An 18,627-nucleotide genomic window follows, 5' to 3' on the forward strand; every position below is an offset into this window, starting at 1 on the left:
CCGGGAAAGGTCCAAGAGATCCTTCTCTTGTTAGAGTGAATAATTCTGCAACTGGATCAATGAGTAGGGCAGAAATTGGGAATATGCTTGATGAATTCAAAACAGATATTCTAGGGATCCTTAGTGAGGAAATAAACACCCTTAAGTTGCAAAACAAGCAGAAAATAGAGGCTAATGCTTTAGCTATTTTCTGTCCCAAATGCAGAAAAAAATGCTTTAAGAGAATGTCCTTTGGATGAAAAAATCATAGAGACTTGTCTTATTTGTTCAAAAAACCATGAGACCAAGGGTTGTCCTTCAATTCCAGGTCTTAAGGCTATTTTTCAAGAAGAAACAATTACAAATTCAACAGAATATCTTTTCTTTGTCTGTAGAAGACCTTGGCAGGGGCCACAAAATCAGAGATTTAACAATCAAATGTATCTTCAGCCCCCACCAAATTGTAATTCCTGGCAGCAACCTTGGCCTCAACCTCAATCTCAATCTCAACCTTGGGCTCAAGGAGTACAAAATCCTTATGGAATATTTTCTCAATATTATCAATATCCTCCATCATATCAGAATTATCCTTCCCCACACATTCCACAACAAAATCAGCAGCCACAACTTCAAAATTAGAACCCTCAAATTTCACTACCATTTCCACAACAAATTCCACAACAAAACCAAAATCCTCAACTATTACTACCATTTTAGTAGAGACCAAAACAACTACCTGCCCAACCATTACCAAACCCCAACAATAAAAAATCTCAGAGTACTTACATGGTGGAAGGACAACAATTTCCAACCTATATGATCACTCCTCTAGATCTCAATGATGTTCAACTAAGATATGGTAGGATATTAGAAAAGGAAAGGCCTTCTGTAGTTATTCAAGAACAAGAGAATTCTAAGGAAGATTCTCTACAGCCCAATAAAAGTTTTGAAGGAACATCTCTCCAAAACCAAAATACTGAAAATGAAAAAACAAAAAGAACCAGTGAACTCAACTCCTATCATTGAGAAACCAATATCTACTTCTGCACCTCCTTTTCCTGAAAGATTACGAGTTGATAAAGGAGTAGTTGTTGCAGATTATGTTTCCTAATTATGATTTTCTAGATGAATTGAAAAATGTCTGTATCAAAATCCCTTTGTTACAAGCCATTAAGGAGAATGAAATCCTAGCCAAAACAATAAAGGAGTTGAGCTTAAAGAAACCAGGAAGAAAAGAAAAAGAAACAAAAAGAATTCACCTGGTAGGAAAAATAGCAAATATAATGATGGGAAAAATTTCCATACAAAAATATGTAGATCCAGGAAGTCCAATTGTAAAAACACATATCAATGGAGTTGAAATCCCAAATACATTGATTGGTTTAGGAGCAGCAATAAACATCATGAGCAAACAAACCGTGGAACAACTCAAGCTTCCTAATCTTCTTTACACACCTACATTACTACAATTAGTAGACAGATCTGTAATCAAACCAGATGGTGTGTTAGAAGATATTTCAGTATCCTTAGATTCTTGGGAATATCCTGTTGATTTTATGATCTTAACCCCCAAGAACAATCTAGGAGGACAACCACTCATATTAAGAAGACCTTGGTTGGCCACAGCTGATGCTTTCATTAGATATAGATCTGGTGACATGTATATTTTGATGGGAATTCAACAAAGAAATTCACTCTATATCCTCCAGCAAGAACAATCATAGAAATAGATGAAAAATAATGGATTGATGATGAAAATGACATTCATCCTCTCTTTACTATTTCAGACATTAGTGAATATAGTCAAATCTTGAATACAATGGAAAATTTTGAATCATCTCCAAAATATGAACATGATCAATTCCAAGAAAAATCCAATATTAAATATTCGCATCTAGGTATATGTATCTTTATTCTATGGAAGAATTTGGTAGCTCTACAATTGAAATCTTTCCAGGAAGAACATTGAACATAAACAATAACTTGGAGAAATTACAACAGGAAAAGCTAATCAAAAAATTACAACAAAATTTTGTTGTATATGCATGGGAATATACTGACATGAAAGGAATTAGTCCTAAGACTTGTATACATCACATCTACATTGAGGAGAATTGTAGACCTATCAGACAATCTCAAAGAAGGATGAATCCAAATCTTAGGGAAATTGTGAAAGAAGAGCTGCAAAAACTGCTAAATGTAAACTGCATTTACCCAATTTCAGACATCCAATGGGTTTCCCCTTTAGTGTTTGTGCCTAAAAAGAATGGTAAATGGAGGGTGTGCATTGGTTATTGAGAATTGAATAAAGCTACCCTTAAAGATCATTTTCCTTTGCCCTTTATAGATCAAGTGTTGGATACATTAGCAGCTAAGAAGTATTTCTCATTCTTGGATGGTTTTAGTGGTTATAATCAGATTCAGGTGGCACGTGAAGATCAATATAAAACCACATTTACTTGTCCATGGAGAACCTATGCCTACCAAGTACTTCATTTTGGACTATGTAATGCACTTGCAACATTCCAAAGAGTAGCACTAGGAATTTTTTCTGATCTAATACATGATTGTGTAGAGGTATATATGGATGAATTTACAGTCTATGGGAATACATTTGAAGAAGCTTTGGAAAATTTGGAAAAATTTCTTAAAAGATGTAAGGAAGCAAAACTTTCACTAAGCCATGAAAATGTTTTATGATGTTTACAGAAGGGATTGTTTTAGGTCATCACATTTCAGGAGATAAAATTAAAGTTGATAAATCTAAAGTTGAAGTCATCTCTAAATTATCACTTCCAAATTGCCAAAAGGATGTTAGAATTTTTCTAGGATTTACAGGATACTATAAACGATTTATATAAAATTTCACTAAAATAGCATCCCCACTCTTCAGATTACTCACCAAGGATTGTGAATTCAATTGGAATCCTGATTGCCAGTTATCATTTGAGACTTTAAAAACAAAAATTTCTAAAGCACCCATCTTGAGAGGTCCAAATTGGAAACTACCTTTTCAAATTTCAACGGATGCTTCAGATACAACTCTGGGAGCTGTATTGGGACAAAAAGATTTGATTCCCTATGCCATCTACTATACAAGTAAGAACTCGACTCCCACTGAGTTAAATTATACTGTAACTGAAAATGAATTTTTAGTTGTTGTTCACGTAATCAACAAGTTCAGACATTATATAACAGGTTATGAAACCTTTGTTCATATAGATCACTCTGCAATTAGATACTTAATGAATAAACCTATTACTAATGGCAGAGTTACAACATGGCTATTACTCTTGCAAGAATTCAATATTACTGTGTTAGATAGACCTGGAAAACAAAACACAGTTGCTGATTTCTTGTCCAGAATTCAAAATATCAAATATGACACTCCGGTTGAAGATAAGTTTCCTGATGAATATCTCTTTGCAGTGACTACTTAGACCCCTTGGTTTACAGATATTGCCAATTACTTAGTCACAAGGAAATTGTCTTCACATTTGTTTCCTAGAGAGAAAAGAAAGATCATTCAAATAAGTGCAAGATACTCATGGATCACTAATGAATTGTTTAAAACAGATCTAGATCTCATAATCAGAAGATGTGTGAGGGAAGATGAAATGCTTGACAAGAGGACAACCTATTAAATCCTTTCTTTAGGATATTATTGGCCGTCCATCTTCAAAGATGCCAAAGAATATGTTAGGAGGTGTGACAGCTACCAAAGGGTAGGAAAACCTACTCCTTCAAATGAAATTCCACTACAAATTTAGGTACTCATTGAACCTTTTGAAAAATGGGCCTTGGATTTTGTTGGACCATTTAATTCCCCATATAGGCAAAAGAAGTATATATTGGTATGCACTGATTATGTCACTAAATGGGTAGAGGCTAAATCATTACCTTTTGCTAATGAACAATCTATAGTTAATTTTCTTTTTGAGGACATCTTCACTTGTTTTGGTGTTCCAAGAGAAATTTTGACAAATCAGGGATCTCAATTTACATCTAAAATGGTCAAGGGTCTTGTGGAAGATTACAAAATCAAACATAGGAAATCTATTCCCTGTCATCCACAAGAAAATGGTCAAGTTGAATCTACAAATAAGGTGATTGAAGGAATTCTCACTAAGACTATGCATCTACATAGAAGAGATTGGGTAGAAAGGCTTCCTGAAGCCTTATGGGCTTATAGAACTACATGGAGGAACACAACAGGACATACACCCTATGAACTTGTTTGTGGGAAACAAGTCCTATTCCCTATAGAGTTTCAAATCAAAACCTTGAAGATGGCAGTCCAATTGGGATTGGATTTATCAGAGGCACATAAACATATATTGGAGCAACTCAATGAGCTTGATGAAATCAGGCAAGATGCAGTTCAAAGAACCAGTATAGTCCAACAATAGAGGGCTAAATGGAATGATAAATATATCAAGGAGAAGAAGTTTCAAGCAAGAGATTGGGCACTGTTGTTCGATTCAAAGTTCAAAGATTTTCAAGGGAAGTTTCAAACTCATTGGCTTGGGCCATATGAGATTGAAGAAATCTTTAATAATGGAGCAACAAGGATAAGGACAAAATATGGAAGCAAAATACCTCTTCTTGTGAATGGTCATCAGTTGAAGATATATCATAAGCCAATTTCAAGAGAGGAGTTCATTAAGATTTTCCAGAATAACTTTGAAATGAAGCTAGTGAAGAAGAATTCTTCTTCTCCACTAAATTAGTCTTTATTTTTCCTAAAAAAAAGAATAAAAAAAGTAAATAAATAATAAATTGTATGATTTTGAAAACCTATCATTGATTGGCATACTTATACAGAAAATACAAGGTGAAAATCAAAGATTTCTGACATCCTATATTTTCCATTTCCTTTCTGTAATAAGTAGTGACAAAAAGCTACATTTATTTGCATTGTAGAGTCTACAAATTCATAGTCTCATTCTATTTTAATTTTATTTTACAGTTCCATTTCATCTCACTGTCATATTCCATTTACATTTTATTTTTATAGTTTTACTCCATTTCACCCCTATTTCCCATTTTAATTTACATCTCATTTCATCTCACTGTCATAACCCATTTCCATTTCATTTTTACACTCATATTCAATAGCCATACTTCACTTTTCCTTCTTTTCACATTCTACAACTTATTCCATTCTGCAGCTACAACATACTTATCAGTTCTGGCACAATTGTACAACTCACAAATAAATCATGAATGCAGGAAATTGAAGAATCAATTTTTGGAGACCAACCATGCTAAAATTCCCTGCAGATCAACACCAAAGGAGTTATCAAGAAAAAGTTTAATTTCTAAAGGTAAAATGAAAAATTTATTTCAAATAGCAAGTTAAAAACATAAGTCATATATAATATGAATAATCGTATGTCTCCTTAACAAGTCATCATTTGATTTGACTTCCAATTCATTATACCACATCTCCACCACATCTTCCATACTCGGTACCAAATGGTCCATAATAATTTCATCATACCACATCTCCGCTACACTCTCCATACTTTGTACCTAAATGGTCCCTAATAACTCCATCTGTTAACAGTCAAGACTATGATGTGACCAACGTATACATGCCTCTCCAAACCCTCACCGTCTACTTATTCCACACAAACCCGTAGTTCTTTTTCACCATACCCGCAGTCAGTCCATTTCATAAACCAGGAGAGTAATTCTGAAGGTTAAAAAATTCTGCGAAACAGAAGCCATGGGACTCATTGTTAGGACAGAGCCAGTAGGAGCAAAATATATGGAGGGATTCCCACAACTCAAGGAGATGTTGCAGAAGGTTGGATGGCTCAATTTCATTGAAAAATTTGATGGCTTCCACAAAGAGATCACAAAATCTTTTGCTAGATCATTCGATGGTACAGAAGTAGAAATTGGAGACATTAAGTTTGCAGTAACAGAATCCTACATAGAAGAGGCTATAGAACTACCAAGACATGGTGAGAGATGGTTCAAAAACAAGGAATTCCACAATGAATCATGGAAAGTGATCCTCAGGAACCCAGGTATGGATGTCTCTATGTTTAGAAAAGGAATTCCTATTTCAGCACTTAAAAATAAATGGAGAAGCATGCTTTTGATATTACAGAAATTCATTACCTGTGAGGGGAGATTCGAGTGCATGTATGTCTATCATATACGTTTATTGATGAAATTTCTAGAAAATGGAGACATCAACCTCCCTTTCTTCCTACTAAACAGTTTAAGAAGGATGGCTTCAAATGTACAAAAGAAAATAGAATTCCTAGACACAACCATGTACCATCATGGGTTGGTAAAAATACTAGTTGAGTTTCATTTGAAAAGAATAGGAGATACTTGGGAAAATTTCTTGATAAGAAATTATTTCCAAGAGGCACCAGAATCACCTGAAGAGGGTAATGTCAGAAGGAGTAGGAGGAAGAAGACCGGTATAACCATTCAAAGCAAACCTGAGTCCTCCACACAGAAAAATGATGAAGAGCTAGTCTCTGAAAAATTGACAAAGATCAGGGAGCAGATCAAGCAAAAAGGGAAGATGAAAAAGAAAGTTGGTGGAATTACTGGAAACAAACCTAAATCTTCATTACAACAAGATGATGAACAATTAATCTCTGAAAATTTGACAGAGATTAGGAAACAAATCAAGAGAAAGGAAAAGATAGGAAAGGAGAAAAAGGGTACAAAGGAGGAGAACATAAGCTCTCTACAACTTAGAAGGAGCTCTAGACTCCAAGGTATGGTAAAGAAGGTATCATCAAAGGGAATAGAGTTCATAAATCTAGAAGAAGAAACCCTAGTACCATCTCCTGATAATGTTCCATTTACACACAGTCCTCAAAACTCTCCTAAACAGTATTTCAAAGGCAACCCCAGCAGAGGATCTCCAGGCATAGACCCAGTGCAGCAACAAATTTATGATTATATAGAATCATTGGAGAAGAAAAGTGCCTCAATGGATCCAGAATCCTTAGCTAATCCAGAACTCTCTGTCAATCCACAAGAACCTCTAACTGACTCTCTCAAACAAGAAATCTATGAGTTAGAGATATTGAATAGACACATCAAGAAAGAAAATGAAACCCTGAGGGAACAAAGTAAATTGGATAAAGCTATTCATGATAATACAATACTGCACCTAGGGCTATGGTACAAGAAGAATATGAAGTTGAAGAGGAAGAATAGAAGCTTGAATAGAACAGTCATCAACCTTAAATATAGGCTTCTTATGAAGAAACCCAGGATGGCAGTCACTTCAAAGAGGAGAAAAAGAAGAAAACTAGATGTATTAGCAGAAGTGTCTGAACAAATGCAATAGGAAAGAAGAATTCACATTTTTGGCAAATTTCATGGGGACATGCAATAATTTTGCAGTGGGGGTATTTTGAACCTCAGAATTACCCTCCCTTTGACAACTTTTCTCACTTCTTTTCCTTGCTTTTCCATAATATTACAGATCCCGATCAATGATAAATGATAGATTTTGTCTTAAGGAGAGCATTAAACGATTGACATGTTATATTTTTATGTTTTTGCTATTTGAATAAGTTTTTGCAAATTAGCTACAGAATGCAGCCTATTTTGCAGCTAACTGTGTATTCTGTAGCTATTTCCATGGTCTGGCAGGGTCCAGGTGTCAAGTGAAGAAACCAGCCACATGGGCATCTCTGGAATGGGCTCCACATGAATCCCATCCTAGTCACTTAGCCCAGATCGATAGGAAAGCTAGCTCAAGACCACAGTGAAAGGTGGAGTCAAACATATGAAACCCGAAAGCAATAGGACTCTTTGTCTACTCTTTCATGGTTAATTAATAAATCCAACAGTTCTGTTGCAGCATTAACTCGGATTAGCCACCCGTGTTAACAGTTCTGTGCAACCATCTTGCTCAAATTCAAGTCACGTGTAGCTGATCAAACATTTACGCAGTCCTGTTCTGATACATGTAGACCACCTATAGCTAATTTTCCTCAAAGACAATTATGAATATTTTCTTTTAAATATCAGTTATACCGAACCGAGGGGTGTTCGAATTTTTGGATGTATTAAGCTCAGACTTTCAGCTATGTAATTTTGAACTTTTGTTCCTGTTTATAATATAAAGTCGTTTGTTGACCAATGATCATTTGAAAGAGCATTTTCAACTAGTTAGCAACTCAACCCAGTCAGTTGCAAAGGGCCCCTACACTGAAGGAGGTTTTCTTTTCATTTGTTTTCTGTTCGGTCTTAATTCACCATTTGCTTTTAGCAGTGTTTCTAACTTAGGTTGATTTTTTCTAGTTTGATTTCTTTTAGTTTTTGATCAGTAGCATAATGTTAGAATTCAATTGTGCAGTCTTGTTTCTCCAATCCATTTCATAAAGGAAATGACTTTGTTTCTAAACAGAGTAAGGTTGAAAGTAACGAGAATGCATTGTTGACTAGTTTACTCATTGTTTTTGTTATTTATTTTCTAGCTTAGATTGTCAATGCACTGTGTTAACGAATGTTTTTGATCAGCATTTCCAACTGACACCCATCCTAAACTAAATGGTTAAACATTCACTTTACACAATGGTTGAAACTAGTCAGTTACCTTTTGCATGTTTTTATTTAGTTCTCTAGATCATGAAGTACATAAAGTTGTTTGTATTCCATCTCAAGAAGGTTATCTTTCAAAATTGAAGGTTAGAATAACTAGAAGTACTTCAGTTAATTTCATTCTCTGTATTTATTTCAGCATGCCTTACAACTTCACCTCTTAATTTTAAGAATTAGATTCATGACTTAGGATTAATGACAAGATAGGACAGATGCTCTATTTTCCTTCTTTTAACTTAGATTTTGACTAGTTTAAAGCTCTTGGTTTACCTTTAGGAAGTTTAGATTCAGTTTCTCATAATTCAGTTTGTACATCATTAGGAATCAAAGAACAGAAACCCCCCAAAAAATATAAAAATACAAAACAACGAAGTAGGAAGGGTTAACTAAGCACATATAGTGCACTACACTTCATCAGCTTACAAACCTCATTGATAATTCATGCAAGCAATTTAGGACACTAAATTGGCTAAACAATAAGTATCCTTTCACGAATAGGCATGTCTCTAAGACATGCATTTTCATTATTAACTAACTAACCATTAGTTAATTTACTTATTATTTATTATTATATATATATTATTATGATTATTATCTATTATCTATTTATTATCTAATTTTACATAATTTATGTTCATAACATTTCCTTCCCCTTCAAAAATATTTGTCCTCAAAGCTTGTTGATGAAAGACTTGATCTCTTTTTCTATTTTGAATGTCTTCGCATCTCGACATTGTCATCTTCATTGATACTAGTTGATATGATCCTCTAAGTGACAAACAAAATTGTCTCATTGAGAAGGGATCGAACCATCCTAGATTAGTCTTTTGTGGAATCAAATTTTGTGATGAATAGTTATCATAGGACTGTATTCTGCAAACTTCAGTATCCCTAGGAACATAATTTTGTTGTTTATTTTCTAAGCAATACTGGTACGTACATTGATTGGAAAGTCTTCTCTTGTGATTCGGATGTTGATACATATCTCCTTTGATTTGGATTTCCTCTATTATATTAGTGGTTGATTCCTAATTTTCTTCAAGTGCTATTTTTGTTAAGTTGGCAACTGAATCATCATTTGAAACTTCCATTGTTTTGATTACAGCTTCTGCATATGTTTTAACTTCTCTAGATTCCTCTTCTTCCTTACTTGTGATATTGATTCGATCAATATTTATTCCCTTATCTTCAACTTGGCTGAAATGACTGACGACTTCAATACTTCACCTTGAAGTTGTTCTAGCTTGTCATTCTATGATTTCTTGTCATTTTTAAGTTTTTTTAATTGTGTAAGTAGGGTTTGGTTATGATTCCTTAAATGTACAAGTTCATCCTTTTCTGAATTATTGACTTTATTCTTAGTAGCTTCATCATCTCTTAAACTTTTGATTTGTTCTAATAATGTCTGATTAAGGCTCTTAAAACGTAAATTTTCTTCTTCTTGTTCTAATAAATGCTTCTTGAGTTCCTTCTTTGTGGCTTTGGCTTTCTTGACTTGTTTGAGTATTTTTTCATTGTGATCTCTGAGGCGCGAAATTTCTTTGTCTTTACTGCAGATGGCTTCTTCAAGCTATTTTTGCTTCTTTTTTTTGTTATCTTGAAACATCAAGTCTCATACATACTTGAAGTCTTCTACTGAAGATGTTATTGATTTTTATTTACTTGTTATGTCTCGAAATGTGACCATCTTCCCCTTATAAGGAAATGTCAAAACTTGTTTCTCTATGTTTAACATGAATGTACCCAAATTCTTAAACCAAGGTTGACCGAGTATGATGTCAATATCCATATTTACAACATGAAATTGAGATATGTACTCATAATGACCTACTGTCACTTGTAAATCACTAATGTTATACTATTTTTGGTCAAAAATACTTTTCCTTACACCAATGCTTGGCTCTAGAATTAATAGTTGATTTTCCAAGTTAACGTTGATGTAATTTTTATCGTTGCTTGTGCTGATAATGATATTAATTTCTCTTCCTTGGATACTTCATTTTAATCTAATTACTCTGTGATCCGTAATTGAAAAACCTTTATAGGAAAATCGTCCTTCCTTCATCATTTTTGAATTAGGCTCCATTTTATGCCTGATTGCTGACAACGGATAGGGAAACAATGAACAGGGACATCGGGGAACGGATTTGACGATAACAAGAGCATGAGGTGGATGGTCTTGTAGAGAATGTTACGATAATGATAGAAGGGGGGCATAGACATGGAAGGCAGTGGTGCAGGTCGATGGGTGGTTTGAAACAAGTGATGAAAACGGAAAATCAAGCACTGAATTCTTATGGTGTGGGCATGGGAACATTGAGCGATACGTAAGACGCTAGTAAGAAGGTAGTGTCTTAGGCAAATAAGGAGTCTGTGATAGAATCAACAAATATATTTTGGTAGTGACAGTGTTTCTCATGTAGCAAGGGTTAGCCATTATGGTCAGGGAGAAGTCGGTTGATTTAGATTTTCTGGGGGTGGAATTATGTAAGTGTGATATATGGCGTAAGGATGGTGAAGGTGTACAATGGTCAGATAATGGCAGAGTCTAATTGAACAACAACGGTGGTCTCTCATAGCACAACAATCATCTGTCGTGGCTTCAGTGGTTTTGAACAATGATTATCTTCAGCTGCCAATGGATTTGGCTACCTTTGCGGCATGGGAAGATTTTAAGAATAGTAGTGGTGTCTATGGCTGAAGATCTAGCATCATTGTAATGTAGTGTATCTATATACGATTTTTTTGTCGTTATTCTTTTAATTCCCTCTTTTTTATAAAATTTCTTTTAATATTTTTTTTTTATTGATATAATTATATATATATATATATAAACTTTTTTTTTCACCCTTTTTTTAGATCTCTCTTTTTTTTAATAATGGCCAAGGGCTTAATAATGACACTGGCAGAATGGAGAACCTCCGAGTTGTAGCGAAACTCTTGTACTTTGACGACAACAATGTTGACGAAGTTGATGGCCAAAGGCCTAGTGATCAACCAATGCGGCTCCAATACCAATGTAACGGACAAAAGTCATATATGTAGCGGAATATTTAAAATACTTCGTAGAGAAAGACATGCATGGTAGGACAGTAATTGTAAAGTGTATATTGTATAAGAATTGATGCAAGATAATTAGAAATGAGAATGAGGGTCTTGTATATATAGACAAGTAAGTACCCTTTCATGAAAATGCATGTCTCTAAGACATGCCTTTTCATTATTAACTAACTGACCATTAGTTAATTTACTTATTATACTTTTATTATATTTACATTAGTATGATTATTTTTTTCTCAATCGGTCTACTCCTATTATTTATACAAAAAGTGTTACAGCAAGGCAGTGGCCTTGAAGATTCTTGCCATGAAGTTGGCATTTTACAAAAAAATTCTTGGCCTCAGCCCGCGAAAGACTTACAACAGTGCTTTTAAACAAAACCACACAACTATCCATTGCTTAATCATAAACAAAACATTAACTGACAGAGACCTGAAACATGCATGAACGCTGAGACTCAAAAGGGAGGCGAACTCCTTCTTCAGATGCAAAACAAAACGGAGGCACGGGTTGGTTCATTCGTCATCTGAGGTATACGGCTGTTCCTCAATGACCCGACACCCAAATTGAGCTGAGTCATTTGAGTCGGACGGATGGACCTCTGAGCCTGTAGGCTCTCCTCTTGTTGGCGCGCTCGGACCTGCGTTGGCTTCAGAATTCACCACAGAAAGGCCTCCTGTGACTTGGCGCTGGTTAACATTTGGATTTGCCGTCCTCTGATCTGCAGGAACCCCAAGATGAACCGCTCCCGAACCCCTAGCATTCTCACACTTTTCAATCGTAACCGAGACTATGAAGGAGGAGTTTTCCAGGGAACACGGAATGCGGAAACGGGCAGTGGGATGTGCATTATGCTCATAGTCATTGATCCTAACTCGCCCTCTTCCCCTGCCTCTGCCACTTCTGGTGGCTAGATAATTGAAGCGACCGAACTCCAACGCATCTGAGGATGGGTCCGAGGTGGGGGAGGAGTGCTGATGGGTGGCACGACCGCGGAACCGCCTCGCCTACTCCCCATTCTGGGCCTTTCTCGCGGAATTTTGATATACTGAGGCTTGAAAGAGGGGCGAATGCACAGGAGGGGTGATAGAAAAACGAATGCTCAGAGAGAAGCGGAGACGGAGCCCAGACAAATCCGTGAGCCCCTGGAGCCAGAGCTGAGCGAAAGACGAAGATGGAGAAAGCTCTTGAGCCGAGCGAAAGACTGACTAACAGAAACGAACTAACAGAGTGGCTCAGGGAGATGCTCAGAGCAGCGACCTTTATGGAGTTGAAGGCCTACAACGGAACCGCGGGAGTGACGAACAGCCTGAGAGCCATTGCGCAATTAACCAGGAGCCTGAAGGACAACATTAATGTTGCCATTAATAGAGGTGTGCGAGACTAGCTCGCCATCCCATAACCATTACCAGTGGTGCAATTGGGCTGACACCTGCCCACTCGACGCGCCTCCAACGTACCCTTTAGCCTGTCAATCACCCGCATCCGGGAGCGAGTAGTCCTGTTGCACCAGAGAAGTGCATTCATGTTTGAGTTGTTCATCATCTGAGTCGCCGAGAGGTCCTGAGAAATATGGGATCTGTTGGTTTGCCCCTTGATTGGCCAGTTTATCTGCTACTTTGTTGGCAGTGCATCGTACATGCTTGAAGGTGATGCTTTGGGGATTCCGGAGCCTTTCCTCCAAAAGTTCCAGTCTGCTAAGCAGCCTCTAGCTAGAAGCTATCTTGGCTGCCGAGGTACCTGCTTGAATCCTGGTGGCTGCTATTATTAGGATAAGGGAGTCTCCCTCGACCTCTAATGGGAAGAAGTTTTTTTGATCTGCAATGCAAATCCCTTTCCACAGTCCTTCCAATTCAGCAACATTGTTGGTGTATTTGCCAATGGTTCCATAGTAGATATGTAGTACTGCGCCCACATTGTTCCTGAAGACCCCCCCAAATCCCGTCGGCCCAAGATTGCCCTTGGCTGCCCCATCAAAATTCAATTTGTATGAGTTGAATGCAGGAGGAGACCAAGTGAGAGGAGAGGCAGAACTGGTTCGAGGACGAGCTTTGACATGGGCCAAAAACGACAGATCCAGATTCTAGGCATTCATGATGAGGCGTTCCTGAGGTGATTCTGGCAGATCTGTGTCTTGCCAGTGTCTGATGGCTAGAGTTTCTTGGAGATTTTGCTTCAGAAGAAGCCACAGAGTGTCAATTGGCCTGCTGAAATTGTTAAATATTCGGCTGTTCCTTTCCTTCCATAGTATCCAGTAGAGAAAGCCAGGGATTAGATTCCACAGAGAGTTTAGAAGAGGGCTTTGAAAAGGGTGCTTTGGCCATTTTCTAATGGTTTTTGTTATATCTCCCATCCATTCTCCTGATCTTTTATTGCATTGTTCAATTTTCTCCCATAACTGAGTAGCTAGAGGACAAGTCTCCATGAGATGTATGATGGATTCAGAGTTGAGATTACAGTTGGGACATCTCGATGGGCCAATGAATCCTCTTTTTTGCAGATTGTCCCAAGTGAGGATACGCCTCTTGCTTAAGAGCCATAGAAAGGTGGAGACCTTAGGCCATATTCCTGGTTGCCAGACCTGTTCCCATAGCTGATCCTTGTCTGTCTGAGTGGCTGAGTAGCGAAGCTGGTAAGCTTCCTTGGTGGTAAACATTCCCCTTGGCGTATGTCCCCAACGCAGTTTGTCCTGCTGATCTGAGTATTTGATTCTTCTGTGATTTAACTCCTGATCGATCTCGGTATAGGTTTCCCCTTGCCAATTGGCCTGCCAGGTGCTAGCGGGTTTCCATAGTTGAAAATCTTGGAGCGTTTGCTGCTGCCAGAATTGATGAACATGGGTGAGATTTTCTTGCTGCATAGAAACCTGCCAGATTGGCTTGTGGAAGAGAGAGGCTAGTTTTGGGAGCTGTTGCCAAGAGTCCTCCCAGAACCTAGCTGTGGTGCCTGAATGAATTTCCCAGAAGCTATGCTCTTGAATGAAGGCGTTGTGAAGCTTGGCAGCATTCCAAATCAAAGAGCCTGGGGTTGTAGTGCTAATTCTTATGAGGTCGTTCCATTGACTTCCTGGGGCATATTTTGCTTGCCATAGCCGCGCCCAGGGTATTTGTGGTTTGGAGATCCAATTCCACCATATACGAGCTCCCATTGTGTTGTTGCTTTGGAGAGGATCCCTTAATCCGAGCCCACCCTCTGATTTTGGCTGGCAGACCTCCTTCCAATTGACAAGAGCCCATTTCCTATTGAGACCAGAAGATCCCCACAGAAAGTTTCTCTGAAGATTGCGGATTGCTTTAAGGACCCATTTTGGCACTGCCAGAATAGAAAAAAGATACAACGGCATGGCCTGGAGAACAGATTTGATCAAGATGAGTCTTCTGGCCATATTGAGAGAGCGGAAAGTCCAGGACGAGAGCCTTGAATCCAATTTGTCGAGAAGAGTCCTCCAGGAGGCGTGTTTTATGGCGGAGTCCAACAAAGGAGCCCCCAGGTATTTTTATGGTAGCACTGCTATAGAGAATCCCAGAATACGAGCAATGTTCCTTTGAGTGGTAGCAGGGGTATTAAAAAATAAGAGTTGGGATTTGGAGGCATTGATAGAGGTACTAGAGGCTTCAGAGAAGAGAGAGAGCAGATTTTTGAAGGCTTTAGCCTCTTGAGAGGAGGGGTGGCCAAACAGCATAGTATCGTCTACAAACTATTGGTGGGATAAGGGATGAAGTCCATGGAGAGAAATGCCTTTTAGAGCCTGAGAGGAAACGGCAGAGTGAAGCAAACGACTAAGCCCTTCTGCCATGAGGAAAAAAAGGAAGGGGGAGAGGGGATCTCCTTGACGAATAGCACGTGAGGGCGGAAGGGCGATGAGGGGGAGCCATTGAGCAGGACCGAGAAATAGGGAGAGGAGATGAGATTCATGATCCATCTTGTCCAAGTGGTATTGAAGCCAAATGCCAATAACATCTGATGAATATAGTTCCAGCTAAGTTTGTCAAAAGCTTTAGAGAGATTAAGCTTTAGAATCATACCTGGCTTTTTCAAAAGCTTCAGAGAGTGAATTACTTCATTTGAAAGAATGATGCCATCCATTATCTGACGCCCTTCTACGTATCCAGTCTTCTCCGGCGAGATGAGAAGAGGGAGGAGAGGTTTGAGCTTGTTCGCCAGTACTTTGGAGATGAGCTTGTAGATGATGTTGCATAATGCAATCGGCCTGTATTTTTTGGGCGTATTTGGTTCATCCCCTTTAGGTACTAGAGCTAAGAAAGTGGCATTTAGGGAGGGGAGAATCCAGTGCATAGATCTTGATTCCTCCACTAATTCCCATACCTTTGTCTTGATGAGCTCCCAAAACTTGTGAAAGAAATTGGTGGTGAAACCATCAGGATCAGGTGCCTTGCCATCCTTGAGTTGGGCCATCGCAGCTTCTACTTCCTGCAATGAAATAGATTGGAGCAGTTTATTGTTATGGTCCTCTGTTATGATTTTAGGAATGTGCTGCGTGATGGTTCTAATGGCTTGATCTCTGCTTCCTGGAGGCTCCTAGAGAATTTCCTAAAAGTAATCTTTAAATTCCTTTTCCATGTCTTCGTGCACTTCTAATCTTTCCCCTTGTCTATTGTTGATGAATGCAATATTGTTGTGCATTCTTCTTTGGATGGCAGATCTATGGAAGAATTTTGTATTCTTCTCCCCTTCCTTGAGCCACCGGATTCTGGACTTTTGTCACCACAGGATTTCTTCTTGCTGCCTGCAAACCTCAATTTTAGTCCAAAGGTCTGCTCTTGATGCGCCTGCTCTTCTGTCCTACCCTCCAATATGATAGTCTGTTGAAGTGAGCACATTTGCTGTTCCAACTTTTTCCGATTCTCAAAAATGTTGCCAAACTGAGTACGGTTCCAAACTTTGAGAACTTGTTTCAGGTTTTTTAGTTTCTGTTGGAATTGGAACATTTTGGCTCCTTCAGGTGGGATAAAGGATTTCCAGGCCTCACTGACCACTGCTTTGAAGTTAGGATTTGAGAACCAGAAGGCTTCAAATCGAAAAGGTCTGTTGCATCTTGTACCTGGCCGTGACCATTGTAACATAATGGGCCAGTGATCTGATCCTCCTTGGGGCAATATGGAAGCATGAAAGTCCCCTCCCAGGTGTATGGCATTGTCCGAGATGAGGAACCGATCTAGCCTGGAAGCAATATGCTGAGTACCCCTCCGCTTATTGGTCCAGGTATATACACCATTGGAAGTCTGAATATCCATTAATTGATTACTTTGAATAAATTCTTTGAAGCTGCTACTGTCACCTTCTAGCCTTGATCTGCCACCGTGTTTCTCCTCCAGCGTCGTTATGATGTTGAAATCGCCGCCACCAATCCAGAGGGGGAACTGCCTATTAGAATTGAGAATGGTGAGAGTATCCAAAAGTTCCAGTTTTTGCTGTAAATTTTGCGGAAAATATACATTTGAGAGATGCCCGTGAATGTTTGTTCCAATGAGATGGAAGGACGCTTGGATGAGGAAATGGGTAGCATGAAAGTCTTGAAGAGTGAGAACCTGTGGGTTCCACATAATTGCCAGTCCTCTAGAAGCCCCAGAGGCATCTACTGAAACTGAGCAGCTGCCTGACCAGACCTTATTGAGGATTCTTTCTATAGCAGTATTATTACTTTTCGTTTCTTGAAGAAAAACTAATGATGGTTTTTCTTGCTGGATCAAGTTTTTTAACATTCTGTGTTTTGAGGGGCTATTGAGCCCTCTCACATTCCAAGAGATGAGCTTCATGAGGAACAGTGGGGTTTGGGTTTGTAGAACTTTGTCAACTTAGGGAATCGCCCGGATTCCATAAGTATTTCTCCTACGATAATGGTCCTTTGCAAATCTGTTTTGCGCCCTCTTTTCTTCGTTTCTTTTAGAATTTTTTTTCCATCCCAGGGGCTTCCTGCTTGTATACCTAGACATTTATTGTGCTGAACTTTGGTGAGAACTCCTTCCAGCCTGTCGATTTGCCATGGGGGTATTGAATTGTATTCTTTCTGCTTGCATGCTGTTTCCAATTTGAGGATATCCAGACCATCCAAACTAACATTCTCTGGATCCTCGTCCATTATTGTGGGAGTATTCTGATCTTCCATGGATGCGTTGTCATGCAGACTAAGAGCTAGAGCAACATCTAGCTCCATTGAAGAAGACTACTGGCCTGACTCTGGAACAGTTTTCTCCAAGGTAGAGGGATTTAGGCCAGTATCTGGAACAGGTTTCTTCGAGTCAGAGGATATTAGTAGGCTGGAGGGATCGGAGGTGGAGGATGGCCGAGAAGCTTTGATAATCTGGGAGGATGAGGGTGGGAAAGGGATCGCCAGAGGATCAGAGCTTTGATTCTCTGAGGGATCTTGAGAGGAGAGTATTATAAATCTATTCTGGGATTCAGGCTTTTTGGGGCTTTCTGGGGCTACAAGATTTTTCTTTGCATGCCGCCGGCAATTAGGGACTTTAATGAATCCTTCAGAGTCTTTGCTAGTTTCATTAGCAGAGGTTTTGGGCAGGGTGTTCAGAGGACAGTCCCGGAAGAGATGGCCATGTTCATGGCATTTTCGACAACGAAAAGGGATATGCTCGTAGTCTAATGGTTGGATCCATTCAAAATCATCATGAAAGAGACTTACCGAGTCTGCAAGAGCTTTGGTTAGATGCATCTGGACGCAGATCCTGGCATATGAGGTGTATCTTCGAGTTTTGGTTTCCTCAGCAACTTTGATGAAAACCCCCAAGCTATTGCCGATGTCCGTTAGCATTTCCTCTTTCCAGTATTCCACAGGAAGGGAGTACATACGTATCCATACTGGAGCCCAACTGAAATCTTCCTTATCTGGGTTAAACCTAGCTTTCTAGTCACGAAGGTATAGAGCTGATGAGTTAAAGAAGTACGGGCCGCCTTCGAATATGCGAGATTTGTCCTCCACACAGTGGAAAATGGCCGTGAAGAAGCCTTTGGGGCCAAGCT

The 18,627-nt window shown here is 38.7% G+C and overlaps 1 protein-coding gene across 1 annotated transcript; it reads right to left on the reverse strand.

Annotated features, from left to right (window-relative positions):
• Positions 1 to 13,714: 13,714 nt before the first annotated feature.
• On the reverse strand, positions 13,715 to 17,758 carry LOC149166655 (uncharacterized). Its single transcript, XM_089430215.1, has 4 exons — positions 17,578 to 17,758; positions 16,626 to 17,248; positions 15,657 to 16,062; positions 13,715 to 14,943 (listed from the first exon to the last, which is right to left on the reverse strand). Exons 1-4 carry the CDS (start codon positions 17,756 to 17,758, stop codon positions 13,715 to 13,717), a joined length of 2,439 nt encoding a protein of 812 aa, XP_089286341.1.
• Positions 17,759 to 18,627: the final 869 nt, after the last annotated feature.

The sequence above is a fragment of the Pinus tabuliformis genome, chromosome 5_1 (genome assembly GCF_031772625.1).
Source record: "Pinus tabuliformis cultivar Carrire ecotype Pingquan chromosome 5_1, CPIR1, whole genome shotgun sequence".
NCBI lineage: Eukaryota > Viridiplantae > Streptophyta > Pinopsida > Pinales > Pinaceae > Pinus > Pinus tabuliformis.

What these genes read in the sequence shown, in the direction of transcription:
- LOC149166655 (XM_089430215.1), bottom strand. Translation starts at nt 17,758, where the DNA reads ATGGAAGATCAGAATACTCCCACAATAATGGACGAGGATCCAGAGAAT. An exon ending in TCAGCACAATAAATGTCTAG is followed by an intron (nt 17,249 to 17,577) that starts GTATACAAGCAG and finishes AGGTCTGGTCAG; the next exon opens with GCAGCTGCTCAGTTTCAGTA. An exon ending in GAAGCTTTTGAAAAAGCCAG is followed by an intron (nt 14,944 to 15,656) that starts GTATGATTCTAA and finishes CTATTCTGGCAG; the next exon opens with TGCCAAAATGGGTCCTTAAA.